The 21007-nt window shown below is 40.6% G+C and overlaps 1 protein-coding gene across 5 annotated transcripts in view; it reads right to left on the bottom strand.

Moving 5' to 3' along the window:
* The window catches only part of tspan4a (tetraspanin 4a), a 61796-nt gene that overhangs the window by 5616 nt on the left and 35173 nt on the right, over nt 1–21007 (bottom strand). For all 5 annotated transcript variants that reach the window (XM_042743446.1, XM_042743447.1, XM_042743448.1 and 2 more), the window contains one exon: nt 16846–16920. In XM_042743446.1, the coding sequence (XP_042599380.1) occupies nt 16846–16920 (75 nt within the window). The remainder of the gene's footprint in view (nt 1–16845; nt 16921–21007) is intronic.

Here is a 21007-nt window from a genome sequence, read left to right as displayed (position 1 = left end):
CGACTTACAAATGAGAACAATAGAAGCAATCAGACCAACAAGAGAACAACAACAGTATACAAGTGCTATGACAAGTCTCAGTTAGTCTAGCACAGAACACGTAGCTATGTTTGTTTGTTTTTTTTCAAGAATAGCATAGAATAGAAAAGAAAAGGTAAGTACTAGTATTAGTTGGTCAAGTGCTGGTGAAAAAGATGTGTCTTTAGATGTTTTTTGAAGATGAGTAAAGACTCAGCTGTTCGAATTGAGATTGGGAGGTCATTCCACCAGCTGGGCACAGCCCAGACAGCAAGCAGTTTCGGCCCAGATCCGGCCCACATCTGCCCCGCATGGATTTGGTCGTCTTGTAGGCAAGCATCAGTACCTTGAATTTGATGCGAGCGGCTACTGGTAGCCAGTGTAACCTGATGAGGAGAGGAGTAACGTGAGCTGTTTTTGGCTCATTGAAGACAACTCTGGATCAGTTGCAGAGGCTTGATAGTACATGCAGGAAGGCCCGCCAGGAGAGCATTACAATAGTCCAGTCTGGAGAGAACAAGAGCTTGGACAAGAAGTTGTTCGGCTTGCTCTGACAGGAAGAGTCTGATCTTCCTAATGTTGTATAAGGCAAATCTGCAGGACCGGGTCGTTGTAGCAATATGGTCTGTGAAGCTTAACTGATGATCCATCACAACTCCTAGGTTTCTGGCTGTCCTGGAAGGAGTTCTGGTCGATGAACCCAGCTGTATAGAGTAGTTCTGATGAAACAATGGGTTAGCTGGAACCACAAGCAGTTCTGTTTTAGTAAGATTGAGCTGAAAGTGATGGTCATTCATCCAGCTAGAAATGTCTCTCAGACAGGCTGCAATGCGAGCAGCTACCTTCGGATCATCTGGCTGGAATGAGAAGTAGAGTTGAGTGTCATCAGCGTAGCAGTGATAAGAAATGCTTCTGAATGACAGATCCTAATGACGTCATGTAGATGGAGAAGAGATGTGTTGACTTAGAAGTTGTGACTTAGAAACCTCACCCCTCCAAGACACCCTGAAGAACCTACCTGAGAGGTAGGACTTCAACCACACGAGTGCGGTTCCAGAGATGCCCATCTTTCTGAGGGTGGACAGGAGAATCTGGTGATTAACAGTGTCAAAAGCAGCAGACAGATCCAGCAAGATGAGTACTGAGGATTTAGAAGCTGCTCTTGCCAGTCGTAGGGCTTCAGTAACCGAGAGCAGGGCAGTCTCAGTTGAGTGGCCACTTTTGAAGCCAGATTGGTTGCTGTCCAGGAGGTTGTTCTGTACAAGAAACATAGAGAGTTGGTTGAACACAACTCGCTCAAGTGTCTTTGCAATGAATGGAAGAAGGGATACCGGTCTGTAGTTTCGAAAAGTGCTGGATTTAGTGATGATATCTTAAGCAGTGGGCTTACCCGAGCCTGCTTAAATGCTGTGGGAAATGTACCAGAGTGAAGAGAGGTGTTGATAAAGTGAGTAAGTGAAGGTATGACTGAAGAAGAAATCGCTTGAAGGAGGTGAGTGGGAATAGGATCAAGTGGACAAGTAGTAGTATGATTGGAAAGGAAAGGATTCACAGAGAACATCGAACAGCCAGGGGGCAGATGGGGTGGTGCGTGCTGGTCTAGATGACAGTGGGGAAAAGTTGTCCAAGCAAGAGGTTAGAATGGAGCAAAAAGTGTCAGTAGCAATGTTCGTGTCCAGTGCTGAAAACTGAGAGAGTGAAGGAAGTGAAGATGAAACCATAGAAGATAGGCGAGATGGAGAGAGTGAGCCTAGGTTGCGTCTAAAGGTGACTTGCGGAGGAGTGTGTGCCATGTCAGGAGTAAGTGTGAGGTTAGAAGTGATGAGGAAGTGATCTGAGGTGTGCTGTGGAGTAACTAAAGTGTTGTCCGTGGAGCAACAGCGTGTGTAGATGAGGTCTAGCTGGTTGCCTGATTTGTGAGTCGCTGTAGTAGACACTCTCTTGAGATCAAATGAGGCGAGCAGAGTGTTGAAGTCAGCAGCCTGAGGTTTTTCTAGGCGGATGTTGAAATCACCAAGCAGTACCAGAGGAGTACCATCCTCAGGAAAGTTTGATAGTAACACATCCAACTCCTCCAAGAAGTTTCCCAGTTGACCTGGGGGACAATAAACGACTACAAAGTGGATTTTAATAGGGTGGGTAATGGTAATTGCATGTGATTTAAATGAACTGTTACCTGTAAGAGATGGTTGAAGATCAAATTTCCATTCATTTGAGACAAGGAGACCAGTACCGCCACCCATCCCAGTCGTACGAGGGGTGTGGGAAAAAGTGAAATTAGTGGAGAGGGTTGCGGAAGTGGCAGTGTCTTCAGGTTTGATCCAAGTCTCAGTTAGGGCCATGACGATGAGACCAGAATGGGTAGCAATAGAAGAAATTAAATCTGTTTTGTTAACAGCAGACTGGCAGTTCCACAGACCAACTGGAATAGAGAGTAAAGTAGTAGAGGTCAGAGGGACAGGCCATAGATTTTTGGGATAGGCCTGCCTCCAATGTACAGTGCATGCTCTCCGAGTGTTAGTAGAGATCTGAAAGCACATAGTGAGTACAATTGACCTAAATAAGTATTTGAGAACAAGCTGTACAAAAAGTAAAGAAAGGGGAGAAAAGCAATACTCAAGTGCCTTGTTGCTGTCCTTGCTCGGTGGAGTCGCGCAGGTAGAGATGATGGTCTTTACACTCATCTGTCTTCACACGAGGAGGCTTCACACAAGGGCTGCCGCGACCGCTGCCGCGGTGAAACTAACCAATTTTATATTTGCCCGAGTACTTGTTATTGAAGTCAGCTGGCCATGCCTTACTATTTAGCAAACTGAAACTGGGGAGTCCCATGACAAACGCGAGAACAAACGCGCGTCTAAATGAAGATCTGAACAAATCCTCATGTTCAAGCTGATAAACCATGTATTGACAGTAAAGTACAGTACAGGATGCGTTTCAGTAAATATACATGGATATTATTACAGTACTGTGTTTATAAACAGCTATTTCTTTGTTTCACATTCTGAAGACCAGCAAGTAGCTGTGAGCCCGTGGCAGAAGCAGTTAGCTCGGAGCTAGCGGAGAAAGCAGGGGGCACAAGCTCACGTCTGATCTGGATGCAGGATGCTGATGCTGAGGTGTTGTAGTTAGGATGCTGAATAAGAGGTGAGGCAGGGGACTAAAATTATGCACATAAATATATAAATCTGGAGGATGTGGATCATACCTGTCAACATTTGGATACCGAAATCCGGGAGACTCTGGGGGGGGCAGGGCGGTTGGGGTGGGGGGGTTTTGCGGGGGGCGGGACTCAACAGATGGGGGTTGGGTTTGGGGCGAGTCAGAGGCAAGTTAAATACACATAAGAAAATACATAATACATAACATACATACATAATACATAATTATTAATTATGTAATTAAGAATTATTGTGATAATAATGAGACTTTTTCATGTTTCTTTTTTATTTATCTTTATTATAACAAATTTTATATTACATAAAAGGAAACACTGACAGATGAACTTATCTTTAAGAAGCTTTAAGAAGCTTTTTTCTTTTTTTTTTTTTTTTTTTTTTTTTTTTTTTTTTTTTTTTTTTTGCAATCAACATTGCGATTTTTAGTTGACTGTGTAATATGGTTTCTGCCTCTGTGATAAAGTTTGAAATCACGGGTGTGCCCCTTTGTGCCTCCACAGCGTGATTGTTCCATTGGGATTTATTGTGCTGTGTTACGTCGTTTTTCCCACCGTGTCCGATACTGAAATCAGTGCAACATACTTTTCAAAAAGCGTGGGAATTGTTGATGCTGCTTTGTGATAAGAAATTAAATTCCTCCAACCAGCTGTTGTTATATTTGCAGCTATATTTAGTTTTTCGCCGTAGCACCAATTGAGGTTTCTAATGCCATTTTTAGTGATGCTTGATTAAAATTCCCCTGTCTACCTGCGCAGATATCAACTGCGCAACAGAGCTGTAAGTTGCCAGGTTGAGGTCACAAATGGGTTCAAAATTGTATGATGTATCTATTGTGTGAGTAGGATGTGTTTCATACAAGATCTGGCAACTGGACAACCTTGGAATAATGTATTGATGTGATTATTCATATAACGAGGTAGGGCCATACAAATTATGGGAGTTTCCCATAAGAAATAACAAAACGGGAGGGGCGGGAGATGGGTGTGAAATATGGGAGACTCCCGAGACCGTGTTGACAGTTATGATGTGGATTCTGTTTTAGATTGTAATAAACCACATGGATTTTATAATTTATAGAGTATTGTGTCTTCTGAAAGAAAAAAAACTGATTGTATAAAACACAAAATTTGATATTTAGTGTAATTCACTTATGCCATTTTGTATATTACTACTAAGACAAACATGAAAATGAAACATAATTCAGTCAATAATCAAGAAAAGTGCTATGGCACATAGTAAAATAGGATTCTGGGGGCAATATGCTTTATAAAACCTGTTTTTGCAAAGGATACTCACAAAGACACTATCAGATGCAAAAAGGGACAATTTCACTCCCTTCGGTTATAATTTAAAAACTCCTGTTTAGAAGCTGTTATTTGAAAGATTATTTTTTTCTGGCACATTTTGGCACCTAGTGGAATCAAACAAAGTAAGCTGCAGAGAGCTGGCCCTTCTAGAACCTGAATAACAGACTTTCAAAAAAATAAACCTGAAAAAAATCTAAAAGCGCCAATGTTTTTTTGTGTTTATTGTCATATTTCAATTAGCGGCCTGGAAGCAACCTCCAAATGGCCCAGCCTGTGGTCCCGCCAAAAATGCACATCCCTACGTAAATTCATACAGTAGTTCAGACCACGTAGCCTAGCAACAATGCAAACAATGCAGAGCGTGCCGGTAGTAGCCTAGATTACTATCAATATGTCTTTCTCAACACTGAAACGTAAAATTGCCAATGAAAACCGTCAGTTTAACCCTGCCTGGACTTACAAATACTTTTTTATTTTACCGCCACATCCAAACGCCAAACCGATGTGTTTAATTTGTAATGAGTGCATTGCAGTATTTAAAGATTACAATGTGCGGAGGAACCACATTGAGAAACACCAGACTTTCCACACCAATTTTCCCAAGGGATCTCAAGAGAGGGTAGCAAAAGTGCAGAGTTTGATTGCATCTTACAAACGGAGCAGTACTACCATGGTGTGGTCATTCACAGCCTGAGAGAGCTACCGCAGCATCCCTTCGTGTTTCCTGGATATTGGCAAAAAAGAAAAGGCCATTCACAGACTCTGAAACCGTGAAGGACTGTATGCTGGCCGTCGTGGATGAGGTGATAAATGATGATAAAATTAAAACGAGTGTGGCATCTGCTATAAAAAACGTACCTCTGTCAGATACTTCCAACATTCGTAGGGTTGAAATTCTTTCTGCATATTTGTATGAAACAATGTTAGGAGACCTGATGAAAGCTGATACTATGTCTATAGCAGTATATGAGTCCACAGACAAAACTGATACTGCTCAGTTGTGCATATATGTCCGTTTTTTTGACAGCAAATGTTTCAGAGAGGAGCTGCTCTGCCTACTGCCGTTAGAAGGACACACAACGGGCAATATAGTCTTTGGGAAAATTTCCATTTTTTTTAAAGACAATGGTCTGGATATGATGCATGTGTGCATGCTTGTGACAGATGGGGCTCCATCCATGACAGGGAAAGTGAATGGTTTGGCAGCACGTTGGTCCACTGTTGCACCTCAGTTGATCTCCTTACACTGCATTGTGCATCAGGCGGTGTTGTGTGCAAAACTAAGTGGGGCGCTCAAAACGACCATGGACAACGTGATGGCTTTTATTCGCTCCACATCAAGCCTCCAACACCGCTTGTTCTGCATGCTGCTGTCAGAAATGTCTGCTGAGCACCACGACCTGCTTTTGCCTAATGACGTGAGGTGGCTGTCCAAAGGCAAAGCACTGGAGCGTTTCTGTGGTCTCAGAGAGGAGATCATAACTTTCCTCCGCAACAGCAAGCAAAAAAAAGGCAGAAACGCACTTGAGTCGCATACTGGATGACAACTTCATGGCTGATGCCTGCTTTCTGAGCGACATATTCAAACACCTGAATGATCTCAATTTGGCACTACAAGGCAGAGACAAAACTGCTATCGACCTTGTGGAACAGATGTGCACATTCCCAGTTAAACTGGACCTTTTCGCAACTGATTTGAGCATAGGCCGAATGCTGCATTTTCCGCCACCCCGCAAATGCATCTCATCCCCCGCACAAATCACGGATGTGATGACAGATTTCATTGCGAGGTTGAAAATGAACTTTGCTGGTCGATTGGATGGACTTGTTCTGCCCACAGAGGTGGCCATTTTTGTCAGAGACCCGTTCACTGTTGCAATAGAAGGGGACTTATCCGCCAGAGCAAAGCAAGTGGTTCCTTCCATTGACAAGGGGAAATTTTCACTCAAACTTGTTGACATGCGGTCATCTGTAACCATGGCACAGGAGCTTTGCACTAACGGGCCTGCAATGTTTTGGACTGATGTCAACGTACATCAGTTCCCTAACATTAAGAAAGTAGCGATCGTCATGCTCAGTATGTTTGGTTCAACATGTGAGTCAAGCTTTTCACACATGAACTCCATAATAAGCAACTCTCGTTGCTCCCTGACTGACCGTACTCTACACCAATGCCTTCGGATTGCATTGACATCTTACGAGCCTAAAGTCACTGCTCTCGTTCAAAACAAAAAATGTCACTTCTCCCACTAAATTAGCTGGGTAACTGTAGCCTACATCAATATAATGTTGGATGTGTAACAAAGGCATGCCTAATCACAAATGTGGTGATTTAAAATATGTATGTATGTATGTGCAATATGTGCAGTATTCCACCTTGTATTCATGTGTTAGTTATAGCCTAGTTGTGAATACTGTTCACTTTTTTATGCACTTTGAGATGTTCCTGGGTCAAATGTGAGCAAGATGTTTATTTTGTTTCAAAAGGAAACTTAATGTTATTGCTTATCTACTACTGTGCACTATTTTGTTTTATGCACTTTGTGATCAGATAGGTCAGATATGTAGCCTAGGTATTTTTATGCACCTTTTGATGTGCAAACTGACCAAAGTTAAAAGAGAAACAATGAAAAAACCTTACATGTATTCAATAAATTTATTTGCGTTGGTTTTAAAATGTGTCATTACGAGTTGCTTCGCCGCTGAAATAACTGACCTGGCTAACCTTCTTGGTTTGAAAATCTGGCCAAACTGATTTTGTAATTGAATAGCCCTGTTATAGATCAATTCAAAAATAACAACATAATTGACCAAATACCAAAAATCAAATTCTCCTTAACCCAATGGTCAGTTCACTGTGAATGTCAAAGTCTCTTTAACATAATGATTGCTTTAATATCATGAGTAATAGAAAGACAAACATAATACTTTCTCGTTTGCCGTCAGCATTTAGCAAAGTGACGGTCGGTCCGTGTGAACTGAATACGGACAGGAGGAGAGTTCAGCTTCATTTAGATGCGCGATCGACAAACTTTAAACTCATGATTTCAAAATAGACTTCATGCTTTTTCCCAATGTCATATTCATATAATTTCCAGTGTGCTGTGTAAAATGAGTGTTCCCTTGGCTTTATTTGAATATATATATATATATATATATATATATATATATATATGTTATTCCTGCTTCGGGCCTGCCTTGCTGGTTTGTGATTGTAGCTCCGTGTAGCTTTGTTTTTCTTTAGAATCTCTATCTTACTATCACTCTCTGTTGTTTAAGGTGATAAAATATAACTTAATTCCCACCATATTTCTGATATTATCTATCAATCTAACCTGATTAATTTGATTGTTTGCTTTTATTCTAAATCCGCGAGGTCAGTGCACCTGCATCGCGTTAGCATTCGTTAGCTTGTCATTAGCATTTCCATTCATGCCTATCGCTGTGTTCTTTTCTTTTTTCTTTTCTCCTCTCCTCTCTCTCGCTACTCTCTCACTCCGGTTTTTCACAAGTTCATCAAACAACTGTGGTAAGAATCTTTCATCAAGCACGGTGAGTAATGGCTTCTCCTGCTATTGTTATTTGCACCGCTTGCCACATGTATAGTTTATCTCTCTCTGTCGGCAACAAGGGATTCACATGTGATAAATGCAGGGAAATAGGCGGACAGAGAAGATTTTAGAATTAGAGACACGCATCCAAACTTTAATTCATAACATTAAGAATGTTATGGCTCTAGATATGGCTTTGGATGTCCTGTACATTGTTCGGTTCTGGTAACAGGGCCTTTGCAGCAGGGCAACTGGGTGACTGTGAGGCGGCATAGTCATGGGTCAAAACACTGCTCTTCTGTTCCGATCAAAACATTAAACAGGTTCTCCCCACTCAGTGACGCACCCACTGAGAAACCTGATGAAAGTGCTCTAGTTATTGGCGATTCTATTGTACGGAACGTGAAAATATAGACACCAGCCACTATAGTCCAATGTTTACCGGGAGCCACAGCGCCTGACATCTTTGCAAATTTAAAAGTGCTGGCTAATGCTAAACGTAAATACAGTAAGATTGTTATTCACGCCGGTGCTAATGATGTTCAACTTCGCCAGTCGGAGATCACTAAAAATAACACAAAAAATGTATGCCAACAAGCAATCACCAAAAAAGACACTGTAATATGCTCTGGTGCCCTCCCTGCTTACATAGCAGACTCTTGTCACTCAATGGCTGGATGCCACCAAGTGGTGCCCGCAGAATAACATAGGTTTCATAGACAATTGGGCGAGTTTTTGGGGCAGACCTGACCTGTTGAAAAGAGATGGTCTTCATCCCTCCTGGGGTGGTGCCGCTCTTCTCTCTAGAAATATGGCACATAGTCTTAGAGTTTGTACTTGACTAACTGGGGCCCAGGTCAGGAAGCAGACAGACTGGCTAAACCGACCGTCTGCTAGCCGCCTCACGTCACAGAAGTCAGTTAATTCTCAGCACATAGAGATTGTTTCACCCAGATTTCACACTATAGAGACTGTGTCTGTTCTCCGAACTAGAAAATACAAAAAACGTCCAAACCAATTTAAGAGTAACAATTTAATTGATGTTCAACTAATAAAAAACAGATGCAATACGGATAAACAATTGATAAAGCTTGGCTTATTGAATATCAGGTCCCTTCCTACGAAAACACTTTTTGTAAATGATATGATCACTGATCATAATCTAGATGCACTCTGTTTGACAGAAACCTGGCTAAAACCTGATGATTACATTATTTTAAATGAGTCTACACCCCAAGATTACTGTTATAAACATGAGCCACGTCAAAAAGGTAAAGGGGGAGGTGTTGCTTCAATTTATAACAATGTTCTCAGTATTTCTCAGAGGGCGGGCTTCAAGTATAACTTGTTTGAACTAATGGTGCTTCATATAACATTATCCAGAGAAACGAGTGTTAATGATAAATCCCCTGTGATGTTTGTACTGGCTACTGTATACAGGCCACCAGGGCACCATACAGACTTTATTAAAGAGTTTGCTGATTGTACATCCAAGTTAGTGCTGGCTGCAGATAAAGTTTTAATTGTTGGTGATTTTAATATCCATGTTGATAATGAAAAGGATGCATTGGGATCAGCATTTATAGACATTCTGAACTCTATTGGGGTTAGACAACACGTCTCAGGACCTACTCATTGTCAAAATCATACTCTAGATTTAATACTGTCACATGGAATTGATGTTGATGGTGTAGAAATTATGCAGCCAAGCGATGATATCTTAGATCATTATTTAGTTTTGTGCAAACTTCATATAGCTAAAACTGTAAATTTTCCTTTTTGTAACAAGTATGGTAGAACCATCACTTCTACCACAAAAGACTGCTTTGTAATTAATCTTCCCAATTCCTTAGCATATCCAAAACCTCAGAACAACTTGATGATGTAACAGAAACTATGGACTCTCTCTTTTCTAGCATTCTAAATACAGTTGCTCCTTTACGCTTAAGGAAGGTTAAGGAAAACAGTCTGAAACCGTGGTATAATGAACACACTTGTACCCTTAAGAGAGCAGCCCGGAAAATGGAGCGCAGCTGGAGGAAAACAAAACTAGAGCTATTTCGTATTGCTTGGCAGGAAAGTAACCTATCCTACAGAAAAGCATTAAAAACTGCTAGATCTGATTACTTTTTGTCTAGAAGAAAACTTTTTGTTAGAAGAAAACAAACATAACCCCAGGTATTTATTCAATACAGTGGCTAAATTAATGAAAAATAAAGCATCATCAGGTGCTGAGATTTCCCAACATCACAGCAGTAATGACTTTATGAACTACTTTACTTCTAAGATCGATACTATTAGAGATAAAATTGTAACCATGCAGCATTCTGCTACAGTATCGCATCAGACAGTGCACTATAGATCCCCTGAGGAACAGTTCCACTCTTTCTCTACTATAGGAGAGGAAGAATTGTATAAACTTGTTAAATCATCTTAACCCACAACATGTATGTTAGACACTATTCCATCTAAGTTCCTTAAAGAGGTGCTTCCAGAAGTCATAGATCCTCTTCTGACTATTATTAATTCCTCATTGTCATTAGGATATGTCCTCAAAACCTTCAAACTGGCTGTTATTAAGCCTCTCATCAAAAAAACACAACTTGACCCCAAAGAACTAGTTAATTATAGACCGATCTCAAATCTCCCTTTTCTGTCCAAGATACTAGAAAAGGTAGTATCCATATAATTAAATTCTTCTTTCTTCTTAGAGAAAAATGGTATCTGTGAGGATTTCCAGTCAGGATTTAGACCGTATCATAGTACTGAGACTGCTCTCCTTAGAGTTACAAATGACCTGCTCTTATCACCTTATTGTGGCTGAATCTCTCTATTAGTGCTATTGGATCTTAGTGCTGCATTCGACACTATTGACCACAACATTCTTTTGCATAGACTAGAAAACTTTGTTGGCATTAATGGAAGTGCATTAGCATGGTTTAAATCGTACTTATATGACTGCCATCAATTCGTAGCAGTGGATGAAGAGATATCATATCGATCACAAGTGCAGTATGGAGTACCTCAAGGCTCAGTCCTAGGGTGGTTGTTCTGCACGCTTAATAAACAAACTCCAGCTAGTGCAAAATGCAGCAGCTAGAGTTCTTACTAGAACCAGGAAGTATGACCATATTAGACCGGTCCTGTCAACACTGCACTGGCTCCCTATTAAACATCGTATAGATTTTAAAATCTTGCTTATTACTTATAAAGCCCTGAATGGTTTAGCACCTCAGTATTTGAATGAGCTCTTGTTACATTATAGTCCTCCACGTCCGCTGCGTTCTCAAAACTCAATTTGATAATACCTAGAATATCAAAATCAACTGCGGGCGGTAGATCATTTTCCTATTTAGCGCCTAAACTCTGGAATAACCTACCTAACATTGTTCAGGAGGCAAACACACTCTTGCAGTTTAAATCTAGATTAAAGACCTATCTCTTTAACCTGGCTCACACATAACATACTAATACGCTTCTAATATCCAAATCCGTTAAAGGATTTTTAGGCTGTATTAATTAGGTAAACTGGAACCGGGAACACTCGATGTACTTGCTACATCGTTAGAAGAATGCCATCTACGCTAATATTAGTCTGTTTCTCTCTTATTCCGAGGTCACCGTTGCCACCAGATCCAGTCTGTATCCAGATCAGAGGGTCACTGCAGTCACCCGGATCCAGTACGTATCCAGCCCAGATGGTGGATCAGCACCTAGAAAGGACCTCTACAGCCCTGAAAGACAGCGGAGACCAGGACAACTAGAGCCCCAGATACAGATCCCCTGTAAAGACCTGGTCTCAGACAACCACCGGGACAAGACCACAGGAAACAGATGGAATTGTTTCCTGCAGCCTGGAATTGAACTGCTGGTTTTGTCTGGCCAGAGGAGAACTGGCCCCTGACTGAGCCTGGTTTCTCCCAAGGTTTTTTCTCCATTCTGTCACTGATGGAGTTTTGGTTCATTGCCGCTGTTGCCTCTGGATATCAAAACCAATATTGTTTGACCACTAATCTCTATACAGCCTCCATATGAGAGCAGTGAGATACGAGTGACGTCTCATCATCCTCACACCATCTCTGCATCTGTCAGATTCAGCTTTAGTAACTTAACACACACACACCACTGATACACTCACACACCCTTCCTCTGTGACAGATCTGAGACCCATGCTGTATCTTCCTCTGCTTGATTCTTTACAGAAACTAAATCTAAAACTAAAAACATCAACTACAGCCTGATGGGGGCTTATATAATGAATGTCTGTTTGGCCTAAAACTATAAGGATACATTTTCATTGATTCATTAATGAATTAAAAACATCCACTCAAGATTTAGTAATAAAATCACAGCAATAAACAGAGTGTTTAAGAGTTCCAGAAAAGGAAGAAAAACATTTCAGGTTACGCATGTAACGATGGTTCCTCGAAGAAACAAGATGCTGCGTCGGAAGATGCTTTGGGAACGCCCTTCAGCGTGACCGGCTCTGAATCATGTGTGTAACCAGTCCAATGGATGGGCAAGATGTCACGGGCGAGGTGACGTTCTGACCAGGAAGCTTAAGAGCACGTGCGGTGAAACCGGTGTTTAGCCTCTAGGAATGAAGCAAGCGCTGGCAGGGATGCCGGAAGTATGGCCCCAAGACGCAGCGTTTCGTTCCCTCAAGGAACCATGGTTACATGCAAAACCTGAGACGTTCCTCTTCAGGAACTCGAGCTGCGTCAGAGGACACTTTGGGAATGACTATGCCCACGCCGCCAGACTTTCAAATCTCTGTCTAGTGTCGAAGAGCACAGCTAAAGCAATAGAAGGAGCCAGGAGCCTGACAATTAATCGGGGACAACCCGCCCAATGGCCAAACTTCAGAAGGAGTGAGTCTTGTCTCCCAAGAAAGGGCAGATCAGAGGACTCGAGGTTTTAGGATAGCATCCTGATCCACCGCTTAGCATAAGCTTCTTCTGGCTGGAGGCCTCAGCCTCAGCGCACCGCAGTGGAAACGTGCAACCAGAGGGTGTCTGCCCACTGACTGGCCACCGTGCGGGAGGCAGTAGGCCGCAATGGAGTGGGTCAACCCTGCGGCAAGAAGAGCATGCAGGAACTCAAGAACTGTACCAACCGGGCAGCTAACTGGGTCGAGCTGGTGGTCTCCGCACCAGGAGATGAAAAGTTTCCACCTCAAGGCAGAGGTGGAAACGTTTCCACACTCAAAGAGAGTGTCTACTTCTGTTCCATTACCAGAGCCTGCTCGGGGCCCACCAGAGTGTTTAAGTCCCTGTTGTTCATGTTTGGTCATGAGGAACACAGACACCAAAGATATTAGATGTCAAACCTGATCATCCATCATAAAGGATCTGAGGTGGGAATTATAGGGATTTGGGATTATATATGTTTTGTGATAATGACCGTCTGACCATACATTACTCCTCTTACTAGATGGCTACATAAATAAAATCATGGTCATAAAAATCTAGCGTAGCATCAGTTCTGGCAGATCACGTTACTCAAGCTTGTGTTAGCTGACTCCCAGCTGATCCACATCTACCTATAGGCCCATCACAGCACTCATATATAAGATCCTTTAGTATTATTGCCTGCTTTTGCGTTGCTCAATAGCTAATTAATGGCGAATTCGACAGGCAAACACCATCATCTCACTACAGTCGTGGCCAAAAGTTTTGAGAATTACATAAATATTAGTTTTCAAAAAGTTTGCTGCTAAACTGCTTTTAGATCTTTGTTTCAGTTGTTTCTGTGATGTACTGAAATATAATTACAAGCACTTCATACGTTTCAAAGGCTTTTATCGACAATTACATGACATTTATGCAAAGAGTCAGTATTTTCCAGTGTTGGCCCTTCTTTTTCAGGACCTCTGCAATTCGACTGGGCATGCTCTCAATCAACTTCTGGGCCAAATCCTGACTGATAGCAACCCATTCTTTCATAATAACTTCTTGGAGTTTGTCAGAATTAGTGGGTTTTTGTTTGTCCACCCGCCTCTTGAGGATTGACCACAAGTTCTCAATGGGATTGGGAGATCTGGGGAGTTTCCAGGCCATGGACCCAAAATTTCAACATTCTGGTCCCCGAGCCACTTCGTTATCACTTTTGCCTTATGGCACGGTGCTCCATCGTGCTGGAAAATGCATTGTTCTTCACCAAACTGTTGTTTGGTTGTTGGAAGAAGTTGCTGTTGGAGGGTGTTTTGGTACCATTCTTTATTCATGGCTGTGTTTTTGGGCAGAATTGTGAGTGAGCCCACTCCCTTGGATAAGAAGCAACCCCCACACATGAATGGTGTCAGGATGCTTTACTGTTGGCATGACACAGCACTGATGGAAGCGCTCACCTTTTCTTCTCCGGACAAGCCTTTTTCCAGATGCCCCAAACAATCGGAAAGGGGCTTCATCTGAGAATATGACTTTGCCCCAGTCCTCAGCAGTCCATTCTCTATACTTTCTGCAGAAGATCAATCTGTCCCTGATGTTTTTTTTGGAGAGAAGTGGCTTCTTTGCTGCCCTTCTTGACACCAGGCCATCTTCCAAAAGTCTTCGCCTCACTGTGCGTGCAGATGCGCTGACACCTGCCTGCTGCCATTCCTGAGCAAGCTCTGCACTGGTGGCACTCCCAATCCCGCAGCTGAATCCTCTTTAGGAGACGATCCTGGCGCTTGCTGGACTTTCTTGGACGCCCTGAAGCCTTCTTTACAAGAATTGAACCTCTTTCCTTGAAGTTCTTGATGAACCTATAAATTGTTGATTTAGGTGCAATCTTAGTAGCCACAATATCCTTGCCTGTGAAGCCATTTTTTATGCAACGCAATGATGGCTGCACGCGTTTCTTTGCAGGTCACCATGGTTAACAATGGAAGAACAATGATTTCAAGAATCACCCTCCTTTTAACATGTCAAGTCTGCCATTCTAACCCAATCAGCCTGACATAATGATCTCCAACCTTGTGCTCGTCAACATTCTCACCTGAGTTAACAAGATGATTACTGAAATGATCTCAGCAGGTCCTTTAATGACAGCAATGAAATGCAGTGGAAAAGGTTTTTTTGGGATTAAGTTAATATTCATGGCAAAGAAGGACTATGCAATTCATCTGATCACTCTTCATAACATTCTGGAGTATATGCAAATTGCTATTATAAAAACTTAAGAAACAACTTTTCCAATTTCCAATATTTATGTAATTCTCAAAACTTTTGGCCACGACTGTACTAGGAATTGTGCAACCAGGAATTTAGTGGGAAGAATTTGTTCCCCTTATAGATTTCACCTCTATCCATTCAAGTTGTTAACTTGAACACGTGCTTTCGCATCATGGTTAAGTTTGTGTTCGATTCTCCTCATACATTCAACGATAAACAGCAATAACTCCAAAATGACTTGCCCTAAAAATTCTTAAACAGTATAACTGCCAAAAGGGCAAAGCTGATAATGTTCCTCAACATTATTTTTAACTGATGTAATAGGCACTGCCCACACAAGCTGTTGTAATGTGCATTAAGCCGGGAGAGATCGCTCTTGTTATAAGTATGGGACCGTGGGGTAAGGGCAAGTTTTCGCGCATTGATCAAAGTGCCTGATTCAGAAGTAGCATTGCTTCATGCATTGCTATTTTATTGTATGGACTCCATGAATTATATGACTGACTCAAGAACAAGTTCAGATGGGATCTTCACTCCCCTCATGAAGAAGGATTTTAAGAGATGAAGGTTCACATACCAGATTGCTGTTTTGCTCTCCATTCAACTCTGAATGTCTTTGGGAAGCTAAGCTAAGTTCTTTTTTAATGCTCTCAGATTATTGGTAACATGTCTGCAAAGGCTATCCGTCTTGCCTAGACGTATGTAGTAGTTTTTAGTGAAATGCTTGTGCTAAGTTTATGTGATCATACTGACAATGTGCCTTACTTATCTGGGTGTTATTGGGAGCACACTTGTTCCTAAGCTGTCTGGTTTTATTGGAAACACGCTTGTTCCTAAACTGTGTGGTTGTTATTGAGAACATGTTGCTGATTAAGCTTTTCAGGTGTTGGCAACATACTCGTTATGTCATCTGGTTAATGGCAACACGCTTGTAGCTATGGCTTATGCAGGTCTTTGGCAACATTCTTGTTTCATTCATTGGGTAAGAGCTACAAGCTTTTTGCTTAAGGCTTGTTGTTTAAAGATTTTCGCTGTCATTTTGTGTTGGGGGATATGGCATATTTGACCTTGTCTGTGAAATCCTGGCTAAAGGATTTAATCCCTAAAGGATTAAAATCTAATTATGAGATAAGCATCAAAGTTTGACTTCAACCATTAATTTCACTATGACTTAAATCTTTGACATGGCCTTATTCAGTCAATAATAAAGCTATAAAGGTTATATTTTCACAGAATGTTTTACATCGTTATGTAGGATGATTTTATGTAGAAAACAGTAAATCACAAAAAAAAAAAAAAAAAAAAATACTTCAGCTGGGTTTTCACTGGCAGGGTCACATATGGTTTGTTTTGGGGGGTTATTGCTGCTCTGCCTGCTAGACTGCATGGATGTGCAGGGTGTTCTTACCACCCATCTAAACTGTATGCTAATTGTCAGTCACCTTTGACGATAGTGGTCCTGACAGAATATTAATTTGGGTGTGAATTTTTTGATTATGTGAGAAGTTGGCCGATTAAAGAGTTTTTCTGTCATTATAATTAAATATGTGAGCGCTGAATGCTGTCAATGACCAAACACAATCCATGCAATAATATAAAAAATGAATAAGACCAATAAGATCCATTCTGCACGTACCTCATCTTGATATGCGAAGAACAGAATCATGAACAGAATCTCCAACAATAATATCATGAGCAACAGAATGAAGAACTGTCGAAACAAAAACAGAGAGATTATTAGATGATATACCAATATTGATGACAAATCAGTATTTTCCAGCATTTTGTCATGATGGTAATTAGTTTTTTTTCTGCTGATTGTGTTTTTGTGCTGGTATCTCAGCCTGTTGCTGACAGCTTGGATTTCAAGGGACATTTTAGCTTTGTAAGTGCTTTTTGACGCAGTGTTTCATGATTCTTTCCAATTCTTTCATCTGATCAATAAATTCAAGTAGCATTATAAAATGCTGTGGGGCTGTTAAAAAACAGAAAAAACAACAAAAAAAAACACATCTTCACACCACAAAAGTACACAAAATCCACATCATATGTTTTTATTAAATAAACTAATAATACTCAACAATGTGGCAAAAATGTTTTAAAAATGAATGTAAATTAAGTGTAAAATTAATGTTTTATATTTAAAATATTTAAGAATGGAATTGTACATTAAAATGCAACTAAAACTGCCAGTAGGTGGCAGCAAGTAACAGCCTTAATGAGTTGTTAGGAAGGAGTCATTAAGTTATCCACTTAACTGATTCAAAACCATTCAAAAATGCAGATTCATTCAGAAACAAAATGCTCACAGCCACAAAACTGTTCTGTTATGGGTTGTTTGGAACTATTTTCATTTGCAGAACAGAGCAAATTGGACAATATTGTGTCTAAAATGTAACCCACTTAATATTACTTTCTTGTGTATTGAAAGTTTTATCAAATCAGTGGCATATTTGTGATTGTACTGATGAAGTTTGCTGATAAAGCTCTCAAGGAGGGTTTTTGTTTTTTGTGAAGTGAGTGACACTCCATAATTTCATCTTGGGCATCATTAAAACAACATGTACAATATTATCATAGATGATACATATCGTACACCTAGTGAACATGTATGTCCTCAAACTCAATAGTCTTTATTGGAAATAATACAGGATAAAGAAAACTGCCAAGCTTAATTTTTGCTCTTTTATTCTTGCATCCTTTTTTTCATGTGTCTGTATAGAAAAACTGGCCACTTTAAATAGGACTGTGCTTTATAGGAAAACTGAAAATAAATACAGTCCTGGATGTTTGTTATTTGTTTGGTTTAATCCAAAGGTTCTCAATTCCAGTCCTTGCGCCCCCTGCTCTGCACATTTTGTATGTTTCTCTTATCACTTCAGATGTTTGTTCTATTCGATTCTATTCATTTATTCTATTCTATTCTATTCTATTCTATTCGTAAGTTCTATTCGTAAGTGCCCCGGCGAAGTGGACATCACAGGATAATCCGCCATGAATTTAAATATGTCACACTTGTCCGTGTGTGAAGATGTAGCACAGCGCAAATCTGTGAATGAATTTTCCGAAGTGAAGTAAACATCAACAGATTTCCCCTACTCAGGGAGCAGGGAGCAATGAACACTGTGTAGGGACCATGTCAATGGGAACACAGTTCATGCATGGAGCTCACTTCTAATGAGCTGATTATCTGAATCAGGTGTGTTAACAAAGAGAGACGTGCAAAATATGCAGAGCTGGGGGGCACGAAGACTGGAATTGAGAACCGCTGGTTTAATCCCTATGCACAAACAGCCTGTACTGTATTAGACAAAACATCATGACTCTACAGGGAGCAGTGAATGAGTGCGTGATTTGGGACACAGAACTGCACTGCACTGACTGTGAGGCTGTTTAAATGATTAATTGTTTGTCAAGCTAACCTTCATTTCTCATGTCATTGATCTTATGCCTCAGAAACTCCATAGAGCACTCAAACTATATCATGCTGTGAACTGAGAAGATCATATTCATTCACCTATAACAGCTCTCACACTTCCAGGTACTTTAGAAATCGTGGTAGAATCTGGACAATCACCTTGATCCAAAACCATCAGTAATATGATTTCAGTGTGAACTCAGGTTCAACAAGTACTGAGTATGAATCATACACTGACACTAATGCCACAGTCTCTGGGGGAGGTTTGGACATTGATATTTGTGTTTTTACATGGTTGAATGATGAATCCAACGGCAGTGATTCCTTTCACTAGAGAAAGAGCCGGATACTGGGTCAACAGCCTTGAAGATGTAGTGAAATGAAATGCTAAACTCCTGGAGCACAGAGAAGCTCATTGTAAGTACTTGAGAAGTGAATTGTAATGTGGAACATGCAGATCTTTTTTCTGTTTCAGAGACCCCTTGGTTTCCTAAATAATTCAATTTCTGTTAGCTGACCGCCGACTGTTCTGTGGCCTGTTCAGATCAAGTGAAGCGATTGGCTGTTGTTGTCAGGTGACCACAGGATAGTCATCTCTGATGTCTAAAGTTCATTCTCCATTATTTTACATCAAATATAGTTTTCCTCCTGCTCACAGCTCCATTTGGTTTGCACACAAGATATATCATACTGTATGTGTTATGTATTACTGTATCATACTGTACTGTGTGTTGTGAGAAAATAAAACTGATTTGGCAAATATTGGCAAAAAAAATTATAAAAGACATTTAAAAAATCTTAATTTAAAATTTGGGCTAACGTTTGGTGCAGTGACTCTATTTAAAAGCCTATTTTACGTATGCATGTGTTTATCTGCACATCTTAAATGATCTCCAAAATATCTACAAAGCACACCACAATTTGTTAGAAAAAGCAAATTCTTGGCCATTATTTTGGATCTCAGTAGATGCGCTGTTTGTGTATAATGTGAACAGCTAGGCGTGAGAGTGCTCACAGATGAGTGTTTGTCATAAACAGATACGATTTTGTTTTGGCGCACAGCTAATGCCAATCCATGGTCCTGAAGCAGCTTCCACTTAGACATTTATGTAAATGTCTACAAAAACACCCAAGGGTCACTATTATCAGCTAATGGAAGGTAAAGTTGGGAAGAAAAACATATTCAGTGGAAAAGTCCAAAATGTCTTTTATGTCGTCTTTAACTCCTTTTGTGTGACTGGATGTTATCATGCTGATGTAATCGCAGCGCTAAACACACACAGGAGAGCACAGGCCATCTGACATCAACATCATCCCCCATGTGGACATAAGAATATTTTATCATAAATCATCTTCAGGCTATGATAGTCTCGGAGGTGAACAGCATTATATATTCATGGACTGCTCTGACATTCGCTGCTCTGTTCCAGCAGTGAACCAGAAACACAGAGCAAAGGAACGGAGAACGTGACTAAATCAACGTCAGCAATTAGGGCTAAACATTATAATCTCAGCGTATTGAATTAGGTATTTAATTTAAGGATGTATTTAAAAACATTTACTCACATATTACCCAGCAAAACAGGGTGCAGATATGCATGTGCAAATGTGCTATGCTTCCTTCTCTTAAAGACATACCACAACTTTTATGCATGCTTTTCTTTCTAAAAATATGGAAATCCATAATTTATTTTCACTTTCACTACAGAAATAAATAGATAACATTAGAAAAACAGGCAGTCTGCAATTATGTATCATTTGTGTATGGTTCCTCATTATAAATAATAAATAGGGACAGCGGTGTTTAAGCCCTCGGGCACCAAAGGAACCTGAGCCCTGCAGTTTTCTGAAGGACTAATGTTAACTAATGTTAAAGATTGTGGGATATGTATGTAGAGCTTCTTTCAGGCGTAGGGAGTCCAAAGACGAAAATCCACAAACAAATTCCAAACCATAAAATCAAAGGTCTGTGTTCAGTGTCGTATACTGTACTGTTCTTTCCATGTCAGAACTATGGTGTTCACCTCGCTTTACGTTCCCTTTCCAAACTGAGGAATGACCTGGATGTGAAATCAGCTGTGAGCTGTGTTTGACTCATTATTTGATAGGGCTGGCAAAGACATTTTTACTGGATTAAAAAATCAAAATATCTGTTTTTTTTTTGAGATGATAACTGAATGGCATTGACTGAATTAAACATACAGTGTGAAATGAATCACAGATCTGCTGGGATTGTTCATGACATCACATGATCAGACCGACGGACTGTAGACGAATAATGATTGAGTTTATCCTTGAGAAAGGCTGCTTTGCCCTTCAGGATTTTTAGTATGTGTACAACTCAAATAAAACAATCCAGCGCAGCCCCTCTGAGGTTACG

The sequence above is a fragment of the Cyprinus carpio genome, chromosome B18, assembly GCF_018340385.1.
Source record: "Cyprinus carpio isolate SPL01 chromosome B18, ASM1834038v1, whole genome shotgun sequence".
Lineage (NCBI taxonomy): Eukaryota > Metazoa > Chordata > Actinopteri > Cypriniformes > Cyprinidae > Cyprinus > Cyprinus carpio.
This window is presented reverse-complemented; position numbering and strand designations above follow the sequence as displayed.